A 12584-nucleotide genomic window follows, 5' to 3' on the forward strand; every position below is an offset into this window, starting at 1 on the left:
CATGTCATCTGCGAAGAGTGAAAGTTTAACCTCCTCCTGACCAATTTGGATGCCTTTTATTTCTTTGTGTTGTCTGATTGCTGAGGCTAAGACTTCCAATACTGTGTTGAATAACAGTGGCGAGAATGGACATCCCTGTTATGTTCCTGACCTTAGGGGGAAAGCTCTCAGTTTTTCCCCCTGTTGAGGATGATATTAGTGTTGGGTTGTTCATATATGGCTTTTATGATCTTGAGGTATGATCCTTCTATCCCTACTTTCTTGAGGGTTTTTATCAAGAAAGGATGCTGTATTCTGTCAAATGCTTTCTCTGTATTTATTGAGAGGATCATATGCTTCTCATTTCTTTTATTGATGTGATGTATCACATTGATTGTTTTGCAGATATTGAACCAGCCCTGACGCCCAGGTGTAAATTCCACTTGGGGTCGTGGTGAATAATTCTTTTCATGTATTGTTGGATCCAGTTTGCTAGTATCTTGTTGAGGATTTTTGCATCCATGTTCATTAGGGAAATTGGTCTGTAGCTCTCCTTTTTAGTGGGGTCTTTGGTTTTGGAATCAAAGTAATGCTGGCTTCATAGAAAGAGTTTGGAAGTTTTCTTTCCATTTCTATTTTTTGGAACAGCTTCAAGAGAATAGGTGTTAACTCTTCTTTAAATGTTTGGTAGAGGGATGCCTGGGTGGCTCAGTTGGTTGAGCGACCAACTGTGGCTCAGGTCATGATCTCACAGTTTGTGAGTTCGAGCCCCACATTGGGCTCTGTGCTGACAGCTCAGAGCCTGCTTCTAATTCTGTGTCTCCTCTCTCTCTCTGCCCCTTCCCCACTCATGCTCTGTCTCTCTCTGTCTCAGAAATAAATAAACATTAAAAAAAAAAAAATGTGGGGCGCCTGGGTGGCGCAGTCGGTTAAGCGTCCGACTTCAGCCAGGTCACGATCTCGCGGTCCGGGAGTTCGAGCCCCGCGTCAGGCTTTGGGCTGATGGCTCAGAGCCTGGAGCTTGTTTCCGATTCTGTGTCTCCCTCTCTCTCTGCCCCTCCCCGTTCATGCTCTGTCTCTCTCTGTCCCAAAAATAAATAAATGTTGAAAAAAAAAAATTAAAAAAAAAAAAAAATGTTTGGTAGAATTCCTCTGGAAAGCCATCTGGCCCTGGACTCTTGTTTTTGGGGGGATTTTTTTATTACTAATTCTATTTCTTTACTGGTTATGGGTCTGTTTAAATTTTCTATTTCTAACTGTTTCAGTTTTGGTAGTTTATATATTTCTAGGAATTTGTCCATTTCTTCCAGATTGCCCATTTTATTGGTGTATAATTGCTTGTAATATTGTCTTATTGTTTGTATTTCTGCTGGGTTGGTTGTGATCTCTCCTCTTTCACTCTTGCTTTTATTTATTTGGGTCCTTTCCTTTTTCTTTTTGATAAAACTGGCTAGGGTTTATCAATATTGTTAATTCTTTCAAAGAACCAGCTTCTGGTTTCCTTGATCTGTTTTGTTTTGTTTTGTTTTTTGTTTTTTGTTTTTTTTTTTTTGGTTTCCATGGCATTGATTTCTGCTCTAATCTTTATTATTTCCTGTCATCTGCTGGTTTTGGGTTTTATTTGCTGTGCTTTTTCCAGCTCTTCAAGGTGTAAGGTTAGGTTGTGTATCTGAGACCTTTCTTCCTTCTTTAGGAAGGCCTGGATTGCTATATACTCCCCTCTTATGACTGCCTTTGCTGCATCCCAGAGGTTTTGGGCTGTGGTGTTATCATTTTCATTGGCTTCCATGTACTTTTTAATTTCCTCTTTAACTTCTTGGTTAGCCCATTCATTCTTTAGTAAGATAGTCTTTAGTCTCCAAGTTTTGTTATCTTTCCACATTTTTTCCTGTGGTTGATTTTGAGTTTCACAGCGTTGTGGTCTGAAATATGCATAGTATGATCTCAATCTTTTTGTACTTGTTGAGGGCTGATTTGTGACCCCGTATGTGATCTGTTCTGGAGAATGTTCCATGTGCATTGGAGAAGAATGTGTATTCTGCTGCTTTAGGATGAAATGTTCTGAATATATCTGTTAAGTCCATCTGGTCCAGTGTGTCATTCAAAGCCATTGTTTCCTTGTTGATTTTCTGTTTAGTTGATCTGACCATTGTTGTAAATGGGGTGTTGAAGTCCCCTACTATTATGGTATTATTATCAATGAGTTTCTTTATGTTTGTGATTAGTTGATTTATATATTTAGGTGTTTCATGTTTGGAACATAAACGTTTACAATTGCTACATCTTCTTGGTGAATAGACCCCTTAATTATGATATAAAGACCTTCTTCATCTCTTGTTACAGTCTTTATTTTAAAGTCTAGATTGTTTGATGTAAGTATTGCTAGTCCAGCTTTCTTTTGGCGACCATTAGCATGATAGATGGTTCTTCATCCCCTTTCTTTCAGTCTGAAGGTGTCTTTAGGTCTAAAGTGGGTCTCTTATAAACAGCATATAGATGGATCTCGTTTTCTTATCTACTCTGTCTTTTGATTGGAGCATTTAGACAATTGACATTTAGAGTGAGTACTGAAAGGTATGAATTTATTGCCATTATGTTGCCTGTAGAGTTGGAGTTTCTGGTGTGTTTTCTGGCCCTTTCTAGTCTTTGTTGCTTTGGGTCTATTTTTTTTCCCTCTTTTCTCCCTTCAGAAAGTCCCCCTTAAAATTTCTTGCAGGGCTGGTTTAGTGCTCATGAACTCCTTTCTTTAATTTTTGTTTGGGAAACTTTTTATCTCTCCTTCTATTTTGAATGACAGCTTTGCTGGATAAAGAATTCTTGCCTGCCTATTTTTCCAGTTCAGTACATTGAATATCTCCTGCCACTCCTTGTAGTCTGCCAAGTTTCTGTGGATAGGTCTGCTGCAAACCTGATCTGTCTTCCCTTGTAGGTTAAGGACTTTTTTTCCCTTGCTGCTTTCATGATTCTCTCCTTGCCTGAGTATTTTGTGAACTTGACTATGATATGCCTTGTTGATGGTCTGTTTTTGTTGAATCTAATGGGAGTCCTCTGTGCTTCCTGGATTTTGATGTCTGTGTCTTTCCTCAGGTTAGGAAAGTTTTCTACTATGATTTGCTCACATAACCCTTCTACCCCTTTTTCTCTCACTTCATCTTCTGGGACTCATATGATTCTGATGTTGTTCCTTTTAAATGAGTCACTGATTTCTGTAATTCTTCAATCATGCTCTTTTGACTTAGTCTCCCTCTTTTTTTCTGCTTCACTGTTCTCCATAGGTTTGTCCTCTGTGTCGTTGATTCACTGCTCTGGTTCATCCATCCTTGCCACCATGGCAACCATTCAAGATTGCAGCTCAGTTATAGCATTTTTTATTTCATCCTGACTGGTTTTGCTTCTTTTATCTCCACAGAAAGGGATTCTAACCTATTTTCGACCCCAGCCAGTATTCTTATGATCATGATTCTGCATTCTGGTTCAGACGTCTTGCTTGTATCTGTGTTGATTAAGTCCCTGGCTGTCATTTCTTACTGTTCTTTCTTTTGGGGTGAATTCCTTCGTTTTGTCATTTTGAAGGAAGAAAAGGAATTAATAAAAATTAAAAAATATAAAAATTAAAAACAACACAAAAATATCAAAGGATACTAGATGCTATATCTGTTTTGGTCTGGTTGTTGAAAGGAGCTTGGTATATTAGAGAAAAAATACAAAGATTAAAAAGAAAACATTTGAAAAAATGAACACAATAAAATAGAATACAATAAAATGATGGAAGGAAAATAGAATTTTAAAAATTTACCAAAAAGTCAAAACTATAGTAAACAAAAGAAAAAATCTTTTCAATAAAAACATAAAATAAAAATAAATATTTTCTCTTTCTGTATTTAAGAATAAGAAAACAAAAAAAGAAAAAAAATTGAATAGATGGATCAGTGAAGAAAATACAATTGAAATTACATTGGTTTCCTCTAGAAGTCAAACTAGGAAGCACTTTATAGTCTGTAAACTAAGCATGCAGAGACTTGTGATGGTCCTCCTGAGGCCAGTTGGCCCAGTTGGATGGGGCCTAGTGTAACAACTCCATTCTCCACTAGGTGGTGCTGCTTAGCTTACTGGGGTAGATTGTTGTGGCGCATGTAGGCATGTATGTGCATGCGTGGGAGGAGTGAAAATGGCATCATCCAGCTACTCAGTCTGTAGTATCAGAACTCTGTTCTCTCCCCGACCATCAGTTAAGCCTCCCTCCTTTGTCTCTGGCTCCTGTGCACTTACCGTGTTTACACTGTCCGTGACCAAACTGTCAGGCTTCTAGGCGGCACCTTCCTCCTGAGCTTTATCTAAGGTGGGCTGTGTTTCCCAATCCCTCACTTTTGAGGGACTGCAGCTTTGACGCGTTCTGTCTGGGGAGGGTCTCATTGAGCAATGGCCGGGTGCCTGCCCACCCCCAGGAACTTTCGGGAGACCGTGCTGCTGCCGGATGCCCAGAGACTGTGGCTGGGTGCCATCCCACCCCAGAAGAAGTTCGTGTGATCCTCTAGCAGCAGAGTTTCAGGGATTATGGTAAATCACAACACACATTTGGCACCAGATTTTCCCCTTTATGCCCTTGTCCCAACACCAATGAATGTGGTTATTCTCTGGGGTCTGCTGGGACCTTTGCCTGTGGGGAGGCCGCACAGCCTCTACCAAATGTCCTCCCAGGAGGGGAACTGCCTCTCCACATGTGGCCCGAGGATACCTTGGACCTCACTCTCTGCTCCTGGGGATTCACTCTTCCCACCGGAGCACTGCCAGGTATTGAGCTGCGGAGTTTCAGACTCTGTGCTCCCCCTGTCTTAATGGAATTTAACCCCCCTCTTTTCTCCTTTCTCCCTTCTTTGTTCAGTCCCTCGCAGACTCTTCCTTTTCTCCCCAACTGCTTTTGTGGGGGGGGTTGCTTTCCCATAGTCTCCCCCTGTCCCTGTCCTCTCTCCACAAGCAAAAACAGCTCCCTGCCTTCTGTGGCTTCTCTCTCCTCCAGTTCACCTCTCTGTGTCGTGTACCTGCTGAGTTCTGTGATTCAGGTTGTGCAGATTGTTGTGTTAATCCTCAAATCAGTTTTCTAGGTGTGCAAAATGGTTTAGTGTTGATCTGGCTACATTTCAGGGACAAGACACACACAAAAAACTTTCATGTTGTTCTGCCATCTTGGCCCCACCTTCTGGGGGCCTCCCTCTTTCTGCTTGAGAATCTTACACCATGACAGAATGTAAATTCATACCCCTGCTGTGTGAGGCTCAAGATACCTGATACTTCAATTCCTCCTGGATTATTTTCCCACATCAGACTCCACTAGACTGCTTTTAAGTTCTAGGCTTTGTGCTAGGTGTTCACTTCCAGCTCCCCAACTGCATTCTGGCCATTGGCTCTTTTCCAGCTACACCTGAGTATTCAAACCCTGGTCCCTACAGTCTATTATCTGTTATTTTTCCTGAACTGCTTTGCTTAAGCTTTGATACCTCTTTATTTCCAGCACATGAGAATTCTCACTGTTGCTGCCTTAGGTTGGGCCCTACTTGGTCACTTTGCTTCTAGTTTGATTACCCTCTTACATGTATCTGTCTTCCATTAAGCACCAATATTCTTTGTAATGGAAGAGCATAAATTTTGTAGCTCAGTGTGTCTTTCCCCTTTGCTACCTGGTTTCCTCCCTCCCCTTTCCTACCTTCAGTTCTCTAGGCCATGCTGTTCCACTCCTTTGTGCTCTGCACGCACTACTTTGCAGACTATCTGTGTCCCAGTTTTGTGTCTGGCTAAAATTCAGCTCTGCTATTAATGTTTTCATATATATATGTATAGGTATATATGTATGTATATATATATATGCACATACGTGTGTATACATAAGTGTGTATATGTGTATATATGTACGTATACATATGTATTATATTAACGTATGTATATTAGAGCACATGCACGCACAGGGGAGATTGGTGTGGGGGGGGGGGGTAGGAATCCTAAGCAGGCTCCACGCTGTCAGTGTGTTAACCAACATTGGGCTCAGTCTCACAAATTGTGAGATAATGACCTGAGCCAAGACTGAGTCTGATGCTTAACTGACTGGGCCACCCAGGCACTGATCTTTTTAGATCAGTCATTAATACATAGTAACACTTGGTAGTCCTTTGTTTTGTTTTTGGGGTTTTTTTTTTTTGCATTTTTATACAACTCGATAAAAAATAGTATTTCAAGCTGTACAGTCACCAGAAGTACACAGTTATCAAAAAAGCGCACACTTCACTTGGCGTCTCCTCAGCAGTCCTTTGTTAAGTATTTGTGTGGTGTGATTACATGTGTGCATATCTGCATGTGAGTCTGTTGTGTGTTATTCATTAGCATTGAACTGGCTGAGGTTAAGGATATGATTTTTCAACACACTGCTGCACTGTTGCATGCTCACATGCTGCTTTTTCTTTCTCCCCCTCCAGGGCTGTTGTGTTTGTTGTGGATAGTGCAGCCTTCCAACGAGAGGTGAAAGATGTGGCAGAGTTTCTCTATCAAGTTCTCATTGACAGTATGAGTTTGAAGAACACACCGTCATTCTTAATCGCCTGCAATAAGCAAGGTGCCATCATGTTTTCCAGCAATCATAATTGAGATTTTTGTGGGATTGCTACTAAGAGTTAACACATTTATCTGTCAATGTTATTATTGAGAAAGAGAGCTAATTGTTAATGGACTATGAAGAATTTTAAATCTTAAAATTGTTTATACATCTGCATTTTCATTAGTTTTACCATACAAAGGAGTGACTATGATCAGTTTTTCTTTGATACAGTGTTTTGCATTTTTTTAAAATTATAAATCATTTTACTTTATTTACCAAGCTGTTTTGTCAGATTGACAATATGTCATCTCACACACAGTTGTGGAGGGCCAGAGGGGGAGTCTCTCCTTTCAAACAAGTTTACCTTCCAGCACATTTCATCAAGGGGAGTTTGCAGAAGTTGTTTTTCTTTAACCTCATAACCATTAAAAACTTTTCATCATACCAAGTAAAACTAGGCTTCAGTTTCATTACCTCTAAAATAAGATAAACTAGTTGATTTTATGGTCCTCTTTCAAATTAAAATTCTGATTCTATAAAGAGCCCATTGCATTTCTCAGAAGTGATCAGGTAGTAATAACCTTAATGATGTCTAATCAGGAATCGGTCTTAGAATCATTACCTGACCTCTCTGTTTTTTCTCTTCAGTATAAAGAGAGAAAGTAATATTTATTTGTGTTCTGCTATGTGCCAAACCAGTGTTTATCTCTTACCAAGGTGCACTTGAGTAACATACCATCTTAGTATCAGCTGGAAATATGCTTAGTTTACTTTTATATGACAGGGTTTTTCTGTTAGAGTGAAGGCTCTTGTTACAATAAAAAAACTGGTAGGTGTTCTTTCTGTTACACTGGCTGGACTTCTGTACATATTAATTTAAAAGGTCTGTAAGATGTAGAAAACTTTCAGGAAAGAACTAGTCAATTTTAGGGTCACAAGCTTAATACATTTGTAAGCATTTTTGTAGGAAAACCCATGCATGCAAATATAAAGCTTATTACTTTGATAGTGGAGCTACTAATGGTAAAAAGCTCTTTTAAAAAACTAAAGGGAAAAGAAACTTACTGGTTTAAATAGGAATTTTCCATATGTGCAAGAAGTTTTGGGAAGAGACCCTTTCTGGTTTAAACTATAACAGTGTCTTTATTTCTGTACAGACATTACAATGGCAAAATCTGCAAAATTAATTCAGCAGCAGCTTGAGAAAGAACTGTAAGTATGAATAAGTCATATTGGTTAATGTAGATCTTAACTCTTAGGAAATACAGATATATTGCTTAAAGTCTGGTTGTATATGATTATTATAGTCTGATAAATAGTGTGAAATATATTTGTTAAATGACAAAATTAATGGAATTTTAAAAAGCCTCAAGGGGATGTTCATGGATACTTTAAAAATTCATGGATAGGGGCACCTGGGTGGCTCAGTCGGTTAAGCGGCCGACTTCGGTTCAGGTCATGATCTCGCGGTCATGAGTTCAAGCCCCGTGTCGGGCTCTGTGCTGACAGCTCAGAGCCTGGAGCCTGTTTCAGATTCTGTGTCTCCCTCTCTCTGACCCTCCCCCGTTCATGCTCTGTCTCTGTCTCAAAAATAGATAAACGTTAAAAAAAAAAAAAAATTAAAAAAAAAATTCATGGATAGAAGATCTCAGCTTTTTTGAGGCTATAAATTCAGTGTATTTTCCCACTGTTTCTAGTTCATTTATAGTAGTTATGAAAGGTTTTAGAAACTACAGACTTTGAAAGCCATGGAAATTTTTGTTGTTGGAGTAAGAAAGGAGCACTTTGGAAGAATTTAAACATCTATGATACTAATATTTTATAGCTTATTTTATTGTTTTCAAGCTACATGACATTATTTAGCTTGATTTTAATGTTTAAACATATGTAAATTGAGCTGTAACCTTTTGAATTTTAAGGAATCTAACATATCTGTACTCTGCCACTTTGTAAGAGCTAGCTTACCTAGGAGATAACATCAACCTTATAATGAAGCAAGTTTGTTTTCTTATTGCTGTGTATAAGGACTTTTTTTTTTTCAAATGTTTATTTTTTTTATTTTGAGAGAGAGCTGTGGAGGGGCAGAGAGAGAATCCCAAGCAGGCTTCACACTATCAGTGCAGGGCCCAGCGCAGGGCTTGATTCCCATGGTTCGTGAGGACATGACCTGAGCTGAGATTAAGAGTTGGACACCAGGACGCCTGGGTGGCTCAGTCGGTTGGGCATCCAACTTCAGCTCAGGTCATGATCTCACGGTCCGTGAGTTCGAGCCCCGCGTCGGGCTCTGTGCTGACAGCCTGGAGCCTCTTCACATTCTGTCTCTCTCTCTCTCTCTCTCTCTCTCTCTCTCTCTCTCTCTGCCCCTCCCCCCTCACACTCTGTCTGTCTCTCTCAAAAATAAATAAACATTAAAAAAAAATTAAAAACAAAAAGAGTTGGACACCCAACCAACTGAGCCACCCAGGCGCCCCAGGATTTTCTTTTATTAAAGAAAAGAACCTGATGAGGAAAAATTGCATAAATTCAACTTTGAGCACATTTTTTCCCACTAGGATTTACTTATTACTCCTTTATTCATTTAACAGGCACCTATAATTCATCTAGTATATGGTAAGCCCTGCATTTAGAATGTAGCTACAGGGGGAAATACAATGTGGTTCCTGTACTCAGGAGCTTAGGGTTGACAAATTCCTGCTCAGGATGTGCAAACAAGGAATAGTTTTACATTTATTTATGTATTTATGTATGTGTGTATGTATGTATGGGTTTTTTTGTTTGTTTTGTTTTTTTTTTAGTTTTATATATTTTTTTTTATTTTTATTTAAAAAAAAAATTTTTTTTTTTTCAACGTTTATTTATTTTTGGGACAGAGAGAGACAGAGCATGAACGGGGGAGGGGCAGAGAGAGAGGGAGACACAGAATCGGAAACAGGCTCCAGGCTCTGAGCCATCAGCCCAGAGCCCGACGCGGGGCTCGAACTCACGGACTGTGAGATCGTGACCTGGCTGAAGTAGGACGCTTAACCAACTGCGCCACTCAGGCGCCCCTAGTTTTATATTTTTAAAGGACAGGTAAAAAAAAAAAATAATAAGAAAAGTAGAAAAATATGTGACAGAGACTAAATGTCACCTACAAGCCCAAAACATTTATGGCTCTTGACAGAAAAATTTTACCAGGCCTAGTCTGCCATTTTCTGTGGTTTCTTTCTTTCTTTTTTTTTTCTTTTAGTTGAGAATGATATATTTAATTCCATATGCTTTAAACTTCTTAAAATATAAAGAGTAAAGTTAGCTCTTCAATCAGATTTATCAAAGATATCATTTATCAAAGATATTCAAGTTGAATATCAAGAGATTTTTTTAAACCCCTTAATGGAGGTGTAAATGATATTTAGAAAGCTGTGCATATTTAATATATACAACTCAGTGCATTTGGGGATAAATATCCAACTTTGATACCATCACCACCATTGAGGCCATCAAAATATCCATTACTTCCCAAAGTTTCCTCCTGCTCCCTTAAGTGTGTGTGTGTGAGAGGAGAGATTCATCAGAATACTTAAGATACCCTATTGGCAGATTTTAAGTGTACAAGGTAGTATTGTTAGCCATAGACACTATCCTGTATAGTAGATCTCTAGCATATGCTTGTTTGCATAACTGTAACTTTATAACCTTTGACCTAATGGTCAAAGGCTCCCCATTTCTCCTTCCCCCACCCCTGGTAACTGCCATTCTACTCTGCTTCTTTGTTTGATTTAGATTCCACATATAAATGTGATCATACAGTATTTGTCTTACTGTGCCTGTGTCTGCTATTTCACTTAGCATAATGTCCTCTAGGTTCATCCATGTTGTTGTAAGTAGTGGGATTTCCTTCTTTTTTAGGGCTGGATAATATTCCACACTATGTATGTTCCACATTTTATTTGTCCCTTCATCCTTTGTTTCTTCTATTTCTGTGAAAAATTCCATTGGAGTGTCAATAGGGATTGCATTGAATCTATAGACGGCTTTGCATAGTATAACCATTTTAACAGTATTATTCCAATCCAGAAACAAGGGACATCTTTTCCTTTACTCATGTCTTCACTTTCTTTCATGAATGTCTTACAATTTTCAGTGTATAGATCTTTCACCTACTTCATTACATTTGTGCCTAAGTATTTTATTTTTGATGCTATTGTAAATAGGATTGTTAATTCTTAATTTCTCTCATAGTTTGTTAGTAATACATAGAAACATAACTGATTGTTGTGTATCAATTTTGTTATCCTGTAACTTTATTGAATTTGTTTAGTAGTTCTGCTTTTTAGTGGTCTTTAGGGATTTATGTATATAAGATTAAGTCATCTGTGAACAGTGATAATTTTACTTCTTCTTTTCTGATTTGCATGCTTTTTATTTCTTTCTTTGCCTAATTACTCTGTCTAGGACTTCCAGTGCTATGCTGAATAGAAGTGGTGAGAGTGAGCATCCTTGCCTTTTCCTGATCTTAGAGGAAAAGCTTTCAGCTTTTCACCGTTGAGTATTTTCTGTGGGCTTGTCATATATGACCCTTATTATTTTGAACTACATTCCTTCTCTGCCTATTGTTGAGTTTTGATCATGAAAGGATGTTGATTTTTGTCGAATGATTTTTCTGTATCTGTTGAGATGATTATATGATTCTTATCCTTCATCCTTTTACAGTGGTGTATCACCTTTATTGATATGTTGAACTTTTCATCTTGAGTAAATCCCATTTGATCATAGTGTACAATCCATTTAACGTATGTACTGTTGAATTTGGTTTTCCAGTATTTTGCTGAGCAATGTTGCATCTATGTTCATTAGGGATGTTGGCCTATACTCTTCTTGTAGTGTCCTTCTCTTTGATATAATGCTGGCCTTATAAAATGAGTTTGGAAGTGTTACTTCCTCTTTAATTAGGAGATTTGAGAAGAATTAGTATTGATTCTTCTTTAAATGTTTGGTAGAGGGGTGCCTGGGTGGCTCAATGTTTTAAGCATCCTACTTTGGCCCAGGTCATAATCTCACAGTTTGTGAGTTTAAGACCTGCATCAGGTGAGCTTGAGCCCTGCTCCAGGGCTCTGCACTCTCTCTCCCTCTCTCTTTCTGTCCCTTGCTCACTTGCATTCTATCTCTCAAAAAAAAAAAAAAAAAATTAATTAAAAAAAAAGTTTGGTAGAATTCACTAGTGAAACCATCTTGTTCTGGGCTTTTCTTTATTGGTGGCTTTTAATTACTGATTCAGTCTCCTTACTCATTATCCGTCTGTTCCAATTTTCTGTTTTTTCATGATTAGGCTTTGGTGTGTTTTGTGTTTCTTGGAATTTATCCATTTCTTCTAGGTGTCTAATTTGTTGATAGTGTCTTATCCTTTGTATTTCTGTGGTGTAAGTTAGCCCTTTCATTTCTGATTTTATTAATTTTAGTCTTCTTTCTTTTCCTCCTCACTAAGGGATTGTCAGTTTTATTTTTCAAAAAACCAGCTCATAGTTTCATTGATATTTTCTATTGTTCTCTAGTCTATATTTCATTTCTTTATGCTCTGATGTCTATTTTTTCTTTCCTTCTGCTAAGTTTGTGGTAGTTTGTTCTTTTTTCTAGTTCCTGGAGGTATCAAGTTAGGTTGTTTTTCTGAGATCTTTCTTTTTTCTTAGAGTAGACGTTTATTGCTACAAATTTCCCTCTTAGAACTGCCTTTGCTGCATCCTGTAAGTTTTGGTGTGTTGGGCTTCCATTTTTATTTGTGTAAATATTGTTTTATTTGCCTTGACTTCTTAGTTCTTCAGAAACATGTTATTTACTCCCCACAAACCGGTGAATTTTAAAATTTTCCTTCTATTACTGATTTCTAGGTTACCATTGTGGTCAGAAAGATACTTGATGTGATTTCAGTCTTAAATTTGTTGACTTGTTTTATGGCCTAACATGTTATCTATCCTGGAGACTGTTCTGTGTAAACTTAAAAAGAATGCATTCTTGGGGCACCAGAGTGGCTCATTCAATTAAGCAT

General features: G+C 38.2%; 1 protein-coding gene across 1 annotated transcript in view; it reads left to right on the forward strand.

Moving 5' to 3' along the window:
- LOC125174424 (serotransferrin-like) overlaps positions 1-12584 on the forward strand; it is a 60843-nt gene that overhangs the window by 41985 nt on the left and 6274 nt on the right. Inside the window, exons 23-24 of the mRNA XM_047873988.1 lie at positions 6444-6580; positions 7720-7774. Of these exons, the coding sequence (XP_047729944.1) occupies positions 6444-6580; positions 7720-7774 (192 nt within the window). The remainder of the gene's footprint in view (positions 1-6443; positions 6581-7719; positions 7775-12584) is intronic.

The sequence above is a fragment of the Prionailurus viverrinus genome, chromosome C2, assembly GCF_022837055.1.
Source record: "Prionailurus viverrinus isolate Anna chromosome C2, UM_Priviv_1.0, whole genome shotgun sequence".
Taxonomy (NCBI): Eukaryota; Metazoa; Chordata; class Mammalia; order Carnivora; family Felidae; genus Prionailurus; species Prionailurus viverrinus.